The 19,046-nt window shown below is 32.5% G+C and overlaps 2 protein-coding genes across 3 annotated transcripts in view; one reads left to right on the top strand and one right to left on the bottom strand.

Annotated features, from left to right (window-relative positions):
• Window positions 1-5,757: 5,757 nt before the first annotated feature.
• LOC111640017 lies at window positions 5,758-8,554 on the top strand. 2 transcript variants are annotated; one of them, XM_023386050.1, is made up of 2 exons: window positions 5,758-5,921; window positions 7,728-8,554. In XM_023386050.1, exon 2 carries the CDS (start codon window positions 7,781-7,783, stop codon window positions 8,339-8,341), a length of 561 nt encoding a protein of 186 aa, XP_023241818.1. In that variant the 5' UTR covers window positions 5,758-5,921; window positions 7,728-7,780; the 3' UTR covers window positions 8,342-8,554. The 2 variants fall into 2 exon arrangements, with proteins under 2 accessions (XP_023241818.1, XP_023241880.1); XM_023386112.1 differs by lacking the exon at window positions 5,758-5,921 and adding an exon at window positions 5,966-6,528.
• Window positions 8,555-14,018: 5,464 nt separating this feature from the next.
• Window positions 14,019-19,046, bottom strand: part of LOC111640323 (vacuolar protein sorting-associated protein 53 homolog) — a 70,723-nt gene continuing 65,695 nt past the window's right edge. The window contains exons 19-22 of the mRNA XM_023386369.1: window positions 18,711-18,796; window positions 16,674-16,725; window positions 15,326-15,430; window positions 14,019-14,404 (exon numbers count right to left, since the gene is read on the bottom strand). Coding sequence (XP_023242137.1) covers window positions 14,219-14,404; window positions 15,326-15,430; window positions 16,674-16,725; window positions 18,711-18,796 — 429 coding nt within the window. The 3' untranslated portion in view covers window positions 14,019-14,218. The remainder of the gene's footprint in view (window positions 14,405-15,325; window positions 15,431-16,673; window positions 16,726-18,710; window positions 18,797-19,046) is intronic.

A 19,046-nucleotide genomic window follows, 5' to 3' on the forward strand; every position in this document is an offset into this window, starting at 1 on the left:
ATAAAAGGTCGTTAATAATTGTATATATATTTTTCTTGCCAATAGCATTTTATGTTGTGAATATATAATGAAAAAACAACAAGGAAGATGTGTATTTTGTGAATTAATGTGAAAAGTCGTATAGATTTAGAAACAAAAAAAAACAAAACAAAGCAAAGAATATGAAACGATGCAAATGAAAACAATATATAAAATTGTTATAAAATATGTATATAGTATAGGATTGAAAGAGTTTATTGCAATATACTTCCGCGCAACATTCTGCAACTTTTAATAGAGTTTTCGGATTCGTAAATCAAGAAAATACATTGGAAAATGTTACAACTTTAACGTAATTTGCTATATAAATTAATTTTTTAATTAAACGTCATTATACAGTCCACCCCCTATAACACTGTCGACTATTCCGTTTTATACGAATTCCGTGTTGTACGAGTCACTTAGATTTTACAAATACGTGAGCCATTCACGGCCCGGCACACGTATTTGTAAAAAATCTAAGTGACTCGTACAACACGGAATTCGTATAAAACGGAATAATCGACAGTGCTATAGGGGGTGGACTGTATAATTAAAACTGTCCGTAAGTCTGTTAACCGAGATTTCTTTAAGAACGGTTCGCAATAGCTTCGTTAAGATCCAGATTATTCGTGGTTCCGTCTAAAAAATCTCGGTTACACGACTTTTGGGCCTCTTCATATTTTACTCTTAGGCCCTTTTAGTTACGCTCAGTGGTGAGAATTGGGACCCCGACGTATCCCGGGTAGACCATTCCCGAAAGATTTCTAGGATATTTCGATGGTTCGGATTCGATTTCGTGTTCCCCAGAGCGAGAGAATGGCGCCTTCTTTTTAGAATCGTTGGATATCTTTGCCGCTTAAAATGATTGATGTATTGCAAGAACTCTTTCAATTTTTGAAAATCGGTGGTCCTTATTGTTCAAGAGTCTACAAAGAAAAAAAATATTTAAAGAATATTACAGAATTTCTCGAGTTTCGATATTTGTCTGCCATCAATGCAAACAGTGTAACAGTTAATGTTTTTAAAGATCCGTATAACTTAATGTCGTTCTTTGTAAATTATCACTGTAAATAATGCTTTCTTAGAATAAATTTTAGATTGTCTGACGATAAAAGTCTGGCCTAAATAACAATTACATTCAGTAAAATAAGTTAATACGGTCGAAGCTGCAAACAGCGACCGTTTCTTCGGGAAAGTCGTTGTTGATAGTGAATTTGTGTGTCGGGACAACGAACTCAATCTTGCGGAATGTTAACTTTGATTGATTGATTAATTAGGGTGGAGGCGCATTGTAGATCGTATAACCGGCCACAATTACGCCCATTTCGGGTGGGTTCGATTTACAATAGGGTCGACAGCGTGGATGGGAGATGGGAAACGTATCTCTCGATAAACTGAAGATCTGGGTCCCCGACGAAATGGTAGGTAAGTAAATTCTTGTATTAACGAATACAAAAGGACGAAGATAGTGGATTTGCCAATTAAGAAGAGGGAAGAGGAGTGTCTTTTTATATTTAATCGTAAGCTCACCAGTGCCCGAGTGGATAAAATCGCTAAACGTTGGTAGGTCGATTGGGATTCGCGTCTGACCGACTGACCGGTCGCGTGGAGTTTTCCGGATTTTCTTCGCGTGTCTTCACTACAGTAAAAACTCTCGTCGTAATTATTTTTAATCGCGCGATTTATCGATGTCGGGGGCGAAATTCGGGGGTGCGGAGAGTTTAGTAAGTAGAAAAGAATTTTCTACGGTAGAACTAGAGTTCAAAGGATATCGATATTGAGCACGAAGCGCACCCCTAAGTGAAATTCCCGATATTGCCATAGAGTATCGTAAGTAAACACTTTTTTGCGCGTAAATCGATAAAAACAAAGCATCGTACCTTGGTTCAAATGTCCGTGCGCCGCTATCTTTTATCACGTTTTATTTTAGAAAGTTTTAATGAAATTAATTATTATAAAATGGCAAAAAGCTTTATTCTGAGGTAGAGACGAGTTTTATAAAAAAAAATATTCTAATAACCAGTAAAACCTTTAATAGTTCTTACCCCACTCGAGATATAAAAACGTTTCTCTCATATCCCTCACTTCTCGATCTTTTAACACCAAAATTTAATAGGGTCAATCCCCCTAATAAAAAACCTCCCCGCAAAATTTCAGAAATTTTCGACAAAATGCGCAAGAGTTATTAAGCTTCGAAGAGGGTGAACGAAATCGTGCCCAACACGCATTAACGTTTATACATACAGAAAACATCCCCATTTTTTTTCGACGTTTCGAGGTAACTGGAATTCAGAAATGTATAAATCTTAAGGGGTCATTTTTTGACCCATCGCCATACTTTCCCTCTGTTCTATATAACAGGAAAAGCGTGGCTATCCGAAGAACGAAATCGCGATTTACTCAATTTTAATCGAGGATTCGAATGGTTTTGTCGTTTGTATCAACATTAATTGTAATTGATAAATTTCGTTTTCAAAAAAACAATTCGTTTAACCTTTTTATACTCGCGGCCCACCAAACGTTTCATTTTTGTGACCCCATTTTTTAAATAATAATTTATATTTGTTAAATTATCTATAATAAAATGATTCCTTCATATAATAAATGTAAAACATAACTTACATTAAAAAATTTTTCTAATGTTCCTTTGTGTTTTTTGCTCATTTTTATGGGTTAATTATAAATAATTAAAACTAAACACGCGATATAAGAAAGAAATGCGCTGTTATTCGATCCAAAGTCGATGCTAAAAACTAAACTAAAACTAAAACACCCGCGACTTGTGGTAAAGATTTTGCATATCTTTTGCAAAAACATTTAAATTTTCAAAGCCTACTATTATTTTTAATTATTTTTAATATTCCAAGCATTAATAGTTTCTCAGAATTACTTTGAAATAAAACAACTAAATACTGCGGTGTACGTAACATATTTGCATTTATTTCTTCCGTACTAACAAAGTTGTATGTAGGAAGAAATAAATAAATAAAGAAAAACTAAATACGAAAACTTTATCTTTCTTCTTTCGCTTTTCGATGCGATATTCGGTTTGCATCAATTTTCTTTTTATTATATTCTGAAGGAAATTTTGCGTAATTTGGCGGCCCCCTGTTAAGAAACACTGCCTTAAAGTACCGACGTATTCTAAGTCGTCCGTGTCCGTCGTACCAATAATAGGAATGACCGATTGTCGTACTAGATGGCTCCCCCAATCGGCGTACCGGCAGTGGATGCGATGCGCTATTTAACGGTAAAGCCGCAATTGTAACTTTCAGTGCCATTCCCAAACGGAGCCGTGTCACGCTATCGCTATGAATAAAGTTGACGATGTCGAAGCGCCGACGGATAGGATCGCCGCGCGTGCAAATTTGCCTGTCTCGGTTACCTGTCGATAGTACCGAAAGAGAAGGGTTCTGTAGCGAAGTTTCCATCTTTCTCTGGATGGTGGACAAAGATGCCATCGCAATTGTTCGCGCTCGATTCGGCTGGTCTGTCCGGGGAATCCAGTCTGCCCACCGTGTACGTATGCCCAGACGTATCTACGACCCCTAACATCATCTCGTATTCGAATCAAATGGCCGAGATAGCGGACAATTCGGCAAAACGTCCCTCCCGTTCTCTCGACCCGATGCGCGGTAAGACAACGGAGCATCAAAGTTGGCAATTAAATCGCGGACTCTCGGAGTCGACTGCTGGAAGTTGCCTTACTTTGTGGTGAAGAAAAATTAGTGAAGAAAAAAGTAAAAAAAAAATTGTGTATCCCTACAATGGGAGCGACTGGGTGATGAGGAATGGGCCCGAGATATTCGGAACTTACATCCACGACAAATTTTTAGACGGCTGTCTGGCATTCGTTTCCGGGTCTCCGAGAGGGGTAGGTTGACTCCGTAACTGCTTCGACCACTCCGCAGTCGACATTTTTAGGTTTATAATAGTTGAAATGAGTTGAAAATTCTTCTTTCTCTCGGTGGCACAAAATCAATTGCCACGAGTTAAATCTGTTTGAGGAACCCGTACGCATCTAATTGATTTTCTCGTCAAGATATTCGGCTAGGAAACATAGAAAACGAGCGTAGGAACTTTGTGGCTATTCCGAATAACTCGTTTTACGTATATTCGGACGTCTGTGATAATGAAGATGCGATAACCACGGATACATAGCCACTTCTTTTATGTATCTACTATATACAGTATTCATAATAATACAGAAAATTTTTGAAATTGTCACATTTTTTACATTTGATAATTAACGGAAAAGGATATTAATTGAAATCTTTAATACGTTCAATACGAAAGACATCCCTCTCGAGAATATGCAAATGATCACGTTCAATTACGTACCGTATGTAATTTTTTCTAATAACTAGAATCAAATTGAGAATATCCCCGTGATCCGTAAAGCGTAACAACTATAAAATAAACGTGACGTAGAGCTTTGATGTAACAATGACTTCTGTAGATTGCCATCTGCGAAAAGATTGTCTCTTTGTTCCGAGATCCTCGAATCGGATCCGTGAGAAATGTTAACGAGCGAGGACAATCAGTTTAGTGTCCGATTATTGATTCAAAGAATGGGCTACTCGCTGATGCGGACATACTACCGATACACTATAGGAACCATTAAAAATGTGTTGAAGATGGGAGTACACTTGCCTCCAATGAATTTATGGTCAACTTCGCCGTTATTGGGGCGTTCGCGGTAACATTGTTTCTGTGTCTATCGTTTTTCTATAAATGGATCTCCCCGAAATACGTCGCAACTGTGGACGATGTAAAAGTTATTTTTGAGGTAAAGTTAACATAAACGACGTTAAAATAAAATGACAGTATAAATTAAATTCAAAGCGGGGTTGGACTAAACTTATTACGGCCCCGCTCCTCTACCAAACACCAGGTCCTAAACCTAATGTTATTTTTACTAACAGAAAATAAAATATTTATTTATTAATAAAGAAGCGCTCTATGTATTTCATTTGTTGTAACAAAACGTCAAAAAGCGACCCGCTCCACCCCCGTAGCGCAGCTCGTATGGGGCCCGGTGCCTTGTATAAGCTCTCCTACGGGGGTGTGTTCCTCCATAATTAAAAATAATCCAAGTGTCGAGGAAATTCAACTGACACACTTCATCAATCATTCCATTCAAGCTTACCTGAAGGATTTTTTTTCTTCCAACGTCCTTGAAAGTTAATTAGAATTACTGGTTGGTATATAATCACAATTAATTTTAATTATGTTATTTATCATAATCATTATTAAGTTTGACGCATAATCTTTAGGATATTGATCATTTAATTAGTAATTAAATAATCAAAAATCGAGTATTAATAATGTAATTGATAGCTTAATTGTCATTAAATGACAGTTAAATTTGTAAAAGTAAGAATTAAATATTCATAAAATTTCTGTGTATATTTTTAACGCGTTACGGGTCAGTTAAACCACCATTAAACAGCGCGCGCACAAACAAAAAAAGGGCATTTTTATTGTTCGAACGAGTAAAGCCTGATTATCTCGTCAGCAAAAATATAAGGCGAAGAGTTCAATAACAATTATTAAATAATTTCCTCAACGATCAAAATCGTTTAAAATTCTCCAGATTTTACACACGAGTACACTGTGACGAAAGCGCGCCGCTTTATCTACTTCTCAGACATCCGGGTCAAAGGTCGAACAAACAAAAAAATAAATAAATAAAAAAAATACCCCCTCGGAGTATAGTAAGGTTGAGTTCTCGTCCGACAGAAGGAAGCACAGTCGACGACAATCGTTCGTTTATAGTGCACTGTGTGCAGCGAATGCTCCTCACCCCGATGTTGTTGGAGTGCCGTTGAGCGTCACAGAACTATCGTGACTTTTCTAAGAAACGGCACGTCACACTCTCTCCGTCTCTCGTATTCGAGGTGAGTGCGGTTAGGGGGGTGGTTTTTCTTTTTTTAGATTTAAAATCGATTGGTACGTCACGAATTACTCGCGCGTAGGGCGTGTAAACAGTCGCCACGCTAGTTATTAATTATCTTTTTATTGTTCTTCTTCGTGACCGTCGTCGTTAGGGCCGCATTTACACGTAAGCCGCAGTTTAGGGCCTGGCTTTAAGAGTCTATAGCTTAGTGGAGGGGAAGGGCCTGTTATTTGTTATAGCTGAGGGTCCATCCACGCGATCGTCGCGTATGTAACGCGGCACAAATAGGGCAATTTCCGTTTAAATTTGCCCACCCCCAAAACACCTTAATTAGTACGAAGTTTAGAGTAGTTTACTTTCAAAAAAATTCTCTTTCCACTTAACTAAATATGGTATTGATTATTATACTAAAACAAAGGTTTCATTCACCGATTTCTGCTAAATTTTACTGACGTAACGAAACGTTTTAGTCCCACGTCTTCCTGAATTCTTGACTCTTAACATCAACACATCCGACTTTATAACTGTGACGTGTTTTGATAATCCACATCTCGATTGTCTACATTCTTAGTTAAAGAAGGTGGAATAAATCGACCTTTCTGCTAATTGTAAGTAATATTTTCTAAAACAGTTCCAAAAGTCTAATTTAATTTAGAATAGAGGCAAACGTGATCTCCAATCCATTCTTTATGCAAATTGATTAAATATTTCGCTCCTTGAACTTCACATTCGTTCAGCGTGCGCTCGAAACCAGACAAATTAATTCGAAAAACGATATTTGCATAATTTCCTGCCGTTTTTAAACTATTTTTTTTAAGTAAAACAAAGTAAAATGTGTTATTTTTTAGAAATAAAATCTGTATTTTTTTACGTTAGCCATGGCCATAAAAATTGAGACGTGTAATAAACCACTACATAAACGAGTTTCGAGTTAATGTATAGAGTTTAAATGTCGTTTTTTTTATGTTAAAATACGAGTAGACGTATAACGAAATAATAAAACCGAAAAAAAGTTGAATTATTTTTTTAGTAAACGGCCAAAATTTTCGTCGAAATACTGTTTAAATCTCTATATCGATCGATCAAACTAATTATTCTTTAATGTTTGTTACGTTACTCGAACCGAAAAATTAATAAAAAGTGTAATTAAAATTATACTTTTTGAGGGGGGTTTAGCTTCTTAAACACCCCTCGGCTACGTCGCTGATGGATAAATATATTTCTATTATTTTTTTAGCGATAAATATAATTAAAATTAAGGGGTTCTTTCAGATTTTTTGTTACTGTAAAAATATTTAAAAAATTACAGTAATACGTTGTAACATTTTATTACTATTACCAAGCTTAATCCTTGATTATTCCACTGTTTTTGAGCAAAATATTAATAAATATGTTAAAATAAAATAAAAATGTCCGGGATGTTTTATCAAATTTCCACGAAACGACACATTTTCAACAGCAAAGTATCCGCTTCCCGTACACGAAAAGTAATTCAGTTGCAAAACAGTTCAAGGTTGACTTTTGAATAATTCGACTGTATTCGGATGAAATGCACATTTTTATTTCTATTTAATTTTAATATCTTATACGAGAAACCCGATCTCTGGTTGGATGATCCACTCTACACTTTTAACTTGTTTTATGACATCACTAATATATTTAAGTCGGTACGTGTTTTTGTATTATGACAAGCTGAAATTACATCGTTATGAAAGAACTAATCGTGAAACTAGTTATCACGTTTCTTTCGAAAATAAATAAGAAATTCGCCTGGAAATATTTATTAAATTTTAACGCTTTTTTTCAGGTGTTTTCTGGATGAATTTTGCGTTCGTGCCTACACAATAAGGGGGAATCGAGATGGAGGATGGTCGAGAAATTGTTGGAAATCACGAAGAAATTCCAGAGTCGGTCGAAAATTCCTTAGATAGGGTGGAAGAGAGGGTGGACTACGTCATGATTCCTAGAGTTTACAGCGAACAGATCACTATCACCCCTCGAGGACCTTTAGAAAAGATAAACGTCCTTTCCACTTGTACGTACAGTAGCAGTCGGAGTTACAAAAATTCCGTGTTGTACACGCCACGTATCGTACCGATACACTATTACAATAGCGTTTACGTAAACGATACGGATGTAATTTATACGGATTGCGTGTATTTTAAAACGTTAATGAAACCGAAAAATTATGCCGAGACCGTATACAACCATTCCAAATGTCGTACGTCGCGTTACTGTACCACTCTGACACGTTGGAACGATTATAAAAGCAAGTGGTACGTACAGGGTCTCGAGATCGTTCCCGGTACACGTTTAATACCTCGAAAAAGTACCGTTCAGCACATGTACAACGGTAAACTAGATGACGAAATTCCAAACGGGGTGTTATCTAGTACGGAACAAGAAATAACTGTGATGTAAACCAGTTAAGAAAAACAAGCTGTCCGCATGTTCATCTGTAAAGTATATAAACAATATATTCTTAAGTAATGTTAAAAATGTATTGTAAATATTTTTAATTGTTATTTTAATCGAGTACTTTATATATTTAAGAGTTTTTGTTTTAATATTAATACTTTTGTATACAGTTAATAAAATTATATTTTAATACTCAGACCGTCACTTTGTACAATACGTTGGGAATTTTGTTGATTCATTCGCCATTTGCTGTATTTTTGGGTGTTTACAGCGAATATTCTCTACAGTAAAAATTTGATAATAATACGTAGTTAAACTTTTCGAAGCGCGGAAGAAAGGCGACGCCAATTTTTACCTGGTGGTAGCTTTTAGAACTTTTAAAATTCCTATTCCTTACAGTTAACAATTGCTCACAGGCGCGGGTTATATGCACGAAAATACGATACTTTTATAAAAATTCGTAATTAAAAGGACAAAGCAAAAATCAAAATCATTCAGTATCATTACCGTCAGTTAATTATATAATTTCCTACATATACAAGGTGGCCAAAAGTCAGTTACCCATCAAAGTACACTTACGAATATAAACAAAAAAAAACTTTTTATAAACTGTATTTACTAAGTATTTAAATCGATGATGATAGTCTTTGCAATGGCCATGTAGGTATTTAGCATTAAATGACGATAATGATTAAATTTATGGAGAATTTGTATTCTAAGGCATTAAATGAGTTTTAAAATTCAACAAAAGATTAAAAATAAACTATGACTGTACCTTAAGAACAATTTAAATAATTCTGTATCAGATAACAGTAGGACACGTAATACATAATCCTGTTTTCCCCAGTAATGATCTCTTACACGTTTTATTCCAGTTGTTTGTTTATTTTAAGCAAAAGTTACATATATTTATCGTTGATGACTGGTTTGAATTGATCAAAGAAAGCTTTAGGGAGTGTCGTCGATAGAGGTGGTTGACTTAAAGCAATGTCAGTTAACTCCCTCTCGCGCGTCCTGACCTTTCTTCCATCTGAATCATTTATTTTATGCAAATGTTAAGTTTGTATATTTTGAATCTCAAATATAATTGTTTTCATTTAATTGGCATTAAATTCAAATCATACTGCTTAAATTTTCATACTTTATCATTTAAATACAGTCAAACCTCTGAACGGCGGCCACTGACGAAAAAAAATGGCCGCTGTTTAAAGGTGGTCGTTGTTGACAGGTCGTTAATTGTATGTTATTTCTTAGAAGCTATTTTAAATTATAATCATGTTTTGATATTTATTAATTAAATAATTTAAACATTTTATTAAACAAACTGTTACATTGAATGTCTAACTGGGCAAACCTTACTGTACTTTAACACATAAACATCTTATCAGTTACATTATATAAATATATGATCAATTAATATGAAAAACATGTTTTTTTAAATAAAATGTGTATACATTATTGTTGCAATCATCCAATATAGGATACTGCAATATGTTACAATATTGGATTGCAAAAAAAGTATTTTTCTGGTTTATTTATTTATAATTATAATTCTTTGATATATTTTAGAATTTTTTGGAAATTTCAATGAAGGCTCTATCAAAAAGAACCAGCGGAACTATTTGTTCAGGACTTCAAAAACTTCACATATTATCCAATCTGTTGCATTTGTTATATATTATTTTGTCCATAATTTTAATGTTTCTAATAGACTGAAGTCTAACTGTCCACAAAAAAACCTTTATCAGTGTTGTGTTTGTTACAATATCCACTAACGTTTTCTTACACTGGTATAGGAAAAAGGTTCTTACAGGTATAGGTTCTTACAGGTATAGGAAAAAGACTGAAGTCTTTTTCCTATACCTGTAAGAACCTATATCTGTAAAGCCTAATATAACTTGCTTAACATGTCATTAACCCTTCTTAACATTTTATCACATTTTGTAACACGAAAAAAGAAATTATCCACGAATCATTTATTTAAAAACTTAAAAAATGTCATGTTACATAACCTTGGAATTTCAATATTCCAGAAGAAAATTTCCAAATTTACCATTATTTACTTTTTCAGACTAAACAATATCATCAAATTTAATAATATATAAGTAAAAAGCAGAAAAAATTATGCATAGGAACAACATTCAAAATCAATGCAATGGTTTTATAAAAATTGCATAAAATTTATTATGACAAATTACTTAACCAAAAAATTAGCAATTTTTGAAATATTCAAAAAATTCATCACTAAGCGTATGATTCATGGACCATGTAGTGTTTTCATTATATAATTAAGCATTGATTAATAATTAATGCATTAAACTTAAATTATCACAGTGTCAAGGGGATGAAATTAGGGAAATTGTGATTTATCCGGGTTTTATGGTAGCCTATGTGTATGTGTATACACACACACACACACACACAAAGATGTCCATAAAGTCCATGAGCAATTAAGAAAATTTATAACTTAATTTCTTATCACAAATACTAATAATGTAGAATGTGTTGGAAATAAGAAAAATCAATATTTTTTTTATTGTATTATTCAGTGGTGTGTGGTAACATTTGATGATAGGGAAGCTGTTTCCATAAAAATTATAAACAAATACTGGAAATGACAAAAATAAACAGTTTATTTTAATTCTAAAATAGATACATTGACAGGAAACAAAGATATTGTGCAATTATTTTCATAAACAAATTCTCATATGTATTTATATTTTAGAAAATACAAGGAAAGCGGCACTTTTGCACAGACCGCACGCCATTTATTTTATTAAGTTTCCACATATCCACCATCATTAGTAATACAAAGGATAATAAGACTTCGTATTTCTCTAAAATCATTTGCCAATTGATTTACAGTAATGCCTGAAATCACATTTATTTATTTTAGCTTTCAAGTTTCCTAACAATCAATCGGTTTGGTTGCATACGCTATTGTTTTCACATGTCCCCATTAAAAAAATCTAACGGAGTCAAGTCTGGCAAATGTGGAGACTAAGAAAACGGTCCACCTCTTCCAATCCTAATTTTACTTAAAACTACGTACATTAAGCTTTCTAATACTTTCACAAATTTTTTTCTGTCACAAATACTAAGTTATACAATTTTTAAATTGCACATGGACTTTATGGATACCCTGTATATACAGACACATATGTGTGTGTGTGTATGTGTCTGTATATGTATTTTTTTTTTCTGGTTTCCAGAGAAGAGCTCTTATATTTGTAATCTGACTAAGGATTTATCTCACCTCTCTTAGGCCACTGTTACATATGCAACATATTATACAAAGCTGCCAATTTTTCCAAAGATTGTTATAAGATTAAATTTTAAATCTCAAAAATTTTATGATTTAACTTTTTGAAAAAAATTCTCTACATATGATGTAATTTATTAAATATCAGGTTAAACTGTAATTTGAAAAATTTTAACTGTGTCAATAAATACAAACATGGCAGATTAGTTTAAATTTTAATTTCAGTCATGTTAAAATCTTAAATTGTTCTTGAATTAGATGATCTATTATAACACATTTTTGACAGCAACATAATAATAAAATCCTATCTGTAGAGTGATTTCTTATCTTCGTTTTACTAATTATTATAAATGTTAAATTAAAAAATAATAACAATTATTCAAAGTACTAAAGTATTGTAGCATTTAATCTTAATTGATTAGTAGTGATGTAACGAATATTCGGTTACTATTCGGTATTCGGCCTATTCAGCCTATTTTTCACTATTCGGCCGAATACCGAATATTTAATCACTATTCGGCCGAATACCGAATACCTAAAAACAGGAGTTATAAACAACAAAAACACAGTAAATTAATCATTTTGGTATTTAGAGTTAATGTTATAGAGTTAGTGTTGTTTGTTTATATTTATTTATAACTTGTAACATGCACAAAATAAAAAAGAAACTAATATTAGTCACATGTATTCACAATTTATAATTACAAAGATCAGCACACGTACACGTCTATCGTTGGAGAATCCTCGCACATCTGAGGGTCTGACCCTGCCTATCCTTTTTAAGCGCTCGTCTTTGCTCTTCCCTTTCTCTTTCCTCTATCGCTCTAATCCACGTATGCATGTGCATACATCACAATACGCGCTCACGATACTTTCGATTCGTCACTTTTCCGTCGTAGAGTTCCCATTTTACAATTACGTGACTCAGCCTGGTGATAACGGAGAAAAGAGACAAATAGGACGTCGATATAAGTCGCAGTTATGATTTCACAGATTCGAGACAGCTCGATAGCCCGAACGGCCCCAGTCTTTTGCCCGTGCACGCTAAGTGACTTTCATTACAAGCATTTAGCTTTCCGAAGTCTATGACAACAATTGTTTGGCATTGACGCCCGCGAATTTCGCGCCAATAAGCTGCTTCGACTCGTTTGATTATGTTATTGACTCAATTTCATATTTATTTTCACATTTTCACTTCGCGGTCCTTCTCTGTTCTTTCTCCGTTATTTACACGTGTAGGACATTTCATTGTTATCCACATTTGACATCATCATTTATCACATACTTCCATGACACTCTTTTCTGTCCGCTACAACTGCGAAGAATTAACGCGATTGGCGAAGAGTAGTGACAGCGGGCCAATAGAGAGCAGGATCCTTGCCATAATGCGGTTTGCGCGCCAATTTTCGTACGTGCGATAATCGAGCCAAATAGTTTGGCCGAATATTCGGCTATTCGGCCACGCTCCTGGCCGAATATTCGGCTATTCGGCCACGCTCCTGGCCGAATATTCGGTATTCGGCCTGAGGCCGAATATACTATTCGTTACAACACTATTGATTAGTCTTTATCATAGCTAAAAGATCTTCAATATTTGATATTCAAAATTAATTATTTAAGAATATTTAATTTAGAAGACCCCGAACTTACGCGATAGGTGGGACCGTGCGATAACCGCGTAAGTGGAATTCGCATAAGTCGGGGTATAATTTCACAATTTGTGTAAAATCCAAGTCGGATGTATGTAAGCTAATAAATGTTCTCGTTAATCTTATATCGTCTTTTGATTCGTTCACAGTTACAAGAAATCACCATATAGAGTCTCTCGAGTCTCCGTAGATATAACAAATACAGAAATAAATAACACAAAATAAATTGTAGCTATGTGTCGATTCCGCACGACACGTCCAAACATGTAACAATAGTGTGGGGGGAGTGTGTAATCGAGAGTTGCGTGGCGCTCAAACAAAAGACGAATAGACGAGATTTGAAAATCGCGTAACTCCGAGTTTGCATAAGTCGGGGTAGCGTAAGTCGAGGTATTACTGTATTCTAAAAGCTAAAAAATAGCCATAAGAACAGACTAATCAATTTATCAGTCTTGTTAGGATCAGTGTTATCTCGTTTCAGTAGCTAAATGATCAACAGCTATAAACAATATTAAAAAATCATGAATGCAATTAAAATTTTTATCAAATATTTCATATTATATTCATAAAATATAATTAAAATTAGAAAAACAAATACATAGTCTTTGTAGTTCCTAAATTATCACTTATCCTATATTAACATAACTTTCCTAAGAATTTCATCGGTACTTTATGAAGTCTTAATAATTACACATTTTATCTAAAAAGTACATATTTAAATAATAACATTAATATCTGTAACTTATAAAACTGCATGTCTGTAAAGGATAAAAAGATTCAATAATAAGAAATATATTAAATTCAGCTCATTTATTTTCAATATTTATATATTCTTTTCCTCTTACCTTGCACATCATATCATAAGGATGCTATCTTTACACACAATTCATTATATAAATACAAAATATCATACATTGCCTTTCAGTGTATTCATTAATTTACAATATAAATAAATTTGAGAAATATTTTTTACAGCCTCTTCTTAATTAATTTTTCTAATCTTTTGATTCTACTGGATTCGTGTTCTGGACTGGAATTTGTAGCGGAAATGGAATTACCTACGGTGGCATCTGCCGTCAATCCCGTAGCGATGCCAATCGGCAGTCTTGTACGAAATATTTCTGTCATTGTGTTTTGTTCACTGCGTTTTAATCCCTGAAATTATAAATGACATTATTTACATACATTTATTTTATCAAGTTTGGAATTAATATTTTTTGTAATTAAATAACAGTTTTAATGTTTAGATTTGATGTGTCAATAATTACTAATTTTATTAATTTTAATATAAATAAAAGAACAAATTAAATTTTCCTGTGATGTACTTTAAGATATAATGATCTAAAATGAGTCATAATTTTGTCCATTATTGTAAGTGCTTCAACTAAAACTGGAAGTTGTCACAATAAATTCTTAACTAAACACTTATTTTCTGGAAGTTAAAATTCCAGCAAATATTTCAGGCCTTATTAATTAACCTTTGTAAGGCACACAACAGAAATTTGAATGTTCTTATAATGGCTATTAAAATTTCAAAGCATTTCAATTCAAACTTGTAGATTTATTTGATTTGAATTTAAGAATTTATTTCATCAGATGTATGTGGTCAAGTCATCACGATGAGTGCACTGAATAAATTCTCTGTATCTAGTAAAATAACCCTACAACAATACAAATAAGTATCTTTTTAAAAAACTCTTCATTATTATAAATATGTTTAAATGAAAATTAATTATATTATATAAAGAAATTTATATAACTATTAAAAATTTTATCTAGATAAGCAGATTATACTGTATTGAATACTTCATTTTGTTGTTCATCTGGTAGCAGAGTTTGTTAATTTGTTATTCTTAGTTCACAGATTTAAATTCTGTTTCAAGTATGCATAATTATTTCTTGAGGAAGAAACTACTGTAGCCACAATAGTAAAGTTTTTATTACAGAGAATTGTAATTTTAAAAATAAATTTATTCATAAATTAATGAATTATTAACATAAATATAATTAAATATTTTAGTTTTTATTAAAATAAAAAAATATTTTTAATGTTTAAAAACAATAAATAAAACTTACTTTCATATCCAACACTTTCTGAAATTCTGCACAATCTGATTCAGGAAGCAATTTGATGTAATTATCCACAAAACCCTGAGCTATTTCATATGGAGCCATTACAACCTAGGGCAAAAGACTTAAAGATAAAGACTTGGAAAATAAGCGAAAACACATTAAAACCCTGCTTTCATGATATAAATTTTCATAAAATGCATTATTTTTGTTGGCCTTTATTATATTTTCAGGAAGAAAACCTAAATTTGACATAGAAAATTAAACTTTCCAATCAATTCAGTGACTTAACAACGATTTTCTAGGATCGATTAAATCATAAAAACAGAGTCTATTATAATTTTAATTTCAAATTTTATAAATGTAATTGAAAGTGAATAAAGAATGTTTTGGTAACAAAATAGAAGACAAGACTTCAATTATTATTTTGTATAAATCTAATTGTACAAATTGTGCAACTAATAATTAGAAGAAAACTTTTTTTTATTCACTGACAGAATCTCATTCATACAAAATTCTTTACATAACTTGAATTATATTGTATATTTTAGATTAATTCAATATATAATTGTTTAGCAAGACATCATAATTTAGAATTTTAAATCAAAATAATTATTTAATTTTTGACAAAAAATTATTATAAATAATTTTAACATCTTTTATACAGCTACATTTTTAATAAGTTTAAAGTAGGGCTGTGGAGTTGGAGTCAGAGTCGTGGAGTTTTGGTGTTTTAGCAAGAATTGGAGTCGTCAAAAAATCCGCCGACTAAGACTCCCTTTACTTACCAACTTGTTATGTATATGAAACGGAGTTGGAGTCAGATGGTAAGGAAAAGTCGGAGTTGGAGTCGGTAGATTTTTACGCGACTCCACAGTCCTGGTTTAAAAGAATTTGTTACAAAAAGATATTCAATAATTAAAAAAAAAAAAAAATCAAACAATTAAAATCATGCCAAACTGAATAATTTGGTTGAAGCATATAATCATATTTGTATAATTTGAGTTACGTTAGACAAATATTTTTGATGAATTGATTATTTGCTTGTGGCTTGAGTCAGAGGTCATTATCACAATTGCTATGATAGTTATTCTCAACAATATGTATTATATGTCATCACTGAGACATACTTGAACACTATTATTTTCTTTATTTCCAATCTCAATCAGCAATAAAGTTGTTTTTGTTTTTAGGCCTTATCTACACACCTAAACACACATGTGCACGTGAAACTTTTACTTTTCCAAATTTCCAAAAAAGTAAAATTGATTAGCAAACTTGACAACGTTTGTTTCATGATTTTAGTAAAAGAATTAAAAACTAATAAATAGTAAAAGGAATATAAAGCAATTACCTTTAATATCATCTCAGCCTTAGTCATACCTTTAACAACAATTTTAGTATAGCTGGAAGTAATATTATTAAATATTATTAAAGTGACAGAAAACTATATTAAATTTTTCAACACTAAAAATCAAAAGTTTCATATTGTATACAATAAATAAAATTTTAGACTGCTGAAAGTATAAAAAAATTTAGAAATAAAATATTTTTAACTTCTTCAACTTATATTAAATGGCTTTGTGTAATAAATGTTATAAAGGGTGTATCAGAATGATGTTTTAAAAATTTGGGGATTGTAGAGGATGAAATTTTGAACGTTTTGATATAAGGAACCTATATCTGGAAATTTGAACTAAAGTGTCTACAGTGGTAGGAAGTGCTTGACCGCCCTTCACTTTGGTAGCTACCCTTCTGTCCATTGACATCATATTATTGCTGTGAATGGAAGACTGTAAACACACAATTACAATGGTCTAACTGAGCCTGTGTATAGGACATTGTGTACTTAATGCTTGTCGTCCTTCAGGTCACCCATTGTATCCACTGGCTCTGTGCTGTAAGCACACAACTAGTCAACATGAGCCCCTTGTGTATACAACACCTGTAGGAACAGTTCATGAGTTTACGGAGCGCATCTTTACAGCATTTAATACATCAGAGGAGAGCGTGGCATCTTACAGAGGGTCGGACAAAACATGGTTCGTCGTTGCACATCATGTAACGAAGTTGGTGGTCGTCACATTGAACATTTACTCTGAAGTAGTGCAGCCACTGATTCGATGTACAGTTTGATTGTAAGCTACTATTTTGTCAATAAAACTTGTCACAAATACTGCATTCTGCTGTTTCATTCAGCATACCGACCGCATAGAACGTGCAAAGTGCTGTAGAAACTTTATATCACATTTCTGGCTATAGGTCCATTATATCAAAACGTTCACAATTTCATCCTCTACAATCCTCCAAATTTTTAAATCATCATTCTGATACACCCTGTGTATAGCTGAAATATAAGAGAACAAACAATTTTGTTATACAATAAACATTTATTTTTCAACTGCTCAGTGTTATGACTGACATAAATTTTCTATTATGATATATGAAATGCTGTATTTTTCATTGGCCATCTCAATATTCTCATTATAGAGTTCAAACTATATTTCAGCAACATAACTTCAATTTATGACAGTAAATTTTATGATTTACAGTAGCTTATTTTGTGACAATTTATCAGAAACAGGCTGGAAGAATCTACTGTATTTTCAAATATTTTTTCTTTAGATGTTTAAATTCATCATGCAATACAAAATATCAATTTCTCTCATTGCACTGATCTCTAGATTGTATATTCATCTTTCTTGTATATACTAAAATTATAAATTTTGTAATGAGACATCTTATAAATTTAAAGTTAATCTCAAAAGCATATTAACATTCAATCAAAAATAAAATATTTTGAAATTTTTTTACTGTTTTTATACCTAATATTATGTACTTACATGTTCAAATTTTCTAATACAGTAAAACTTTGGTTTTCATCAGTTGCCTTGGATTTTGTCGGCATGTCCACATGACCTTGCTGCTAATTTTGCGAAAACAAAGGGCAACCCACACATTTTCCTGCTCAGCGTGGCATTGTTTCTCGTTGTGTGAGCATTATCCCGCATGTCTAACCAAACAATTCTATTGCTTTCCGTTCCTTTTAGCTACATCATGAGACCAAAGAAAGTTTCCAGAGCCAGCAGCCCTTCGAATGCCATGTTATATGTTCATTTATTCTTTACATTAGTCTTTTATATTCATTTTATATTAATTTCTTATTGTTTTTAGTATTTAACAGTAAATTTATTCTCTATAAAATGTGTTTTCAGTATGTATTTTGGAGTGTCTAAAATGAATTAATTGATTTACATTGATTCATATGGAAATAATTGGCTTAGTTTTTGTTGTGGTTTTGGATTTTGCCGATTGTTTTCGGATGAATTATCAATGAAAATCGAGGTATCACTATTACTAATAAACAATATAACTATTTACAAATACATACCTGGCAGGAGCTTTCCTCACAATCTGAGAACCAAGAGAAGGAAGATCCAACAACACTGTTTTCAACATATGAGTATCTAATAAGAGCTATAAAAAGCAATTATGTAAGAAATTTATTCTTAATTTATACCTCATGTACATTCTAATGTACAAGTTTCATCATGAGCTATTTAAACTAATTATAATTAAGTACCACATTTAAAACAACAAGAAAAATGCTAAACTTGGGAACCCAAACAAGCTCTTTTAATCAGAAATGTTTTCATTATTTAAAAAGTTCATCATAAACTTTGATATTACAAAGTGCATTAGAACAAATTGAGGGGGGGCGTGTCTA

The sequence above is a fragment of the Centruroides sculpturatus genome, unplaced genomic scaffold (assembly GCF_000671375.1).
Source record: "Centruroides sculpturatus isolate CEXI.00-Female unplaced genomic scaffold, Cexi_2.0 scaffold59, whole genome shotgun sequence".
NCBI lineage: Eukaryota > Metazoa > Arthropoda > Arachnida > Scorpiones > Buthidae > Centruroides > Centruroides sculpturatus.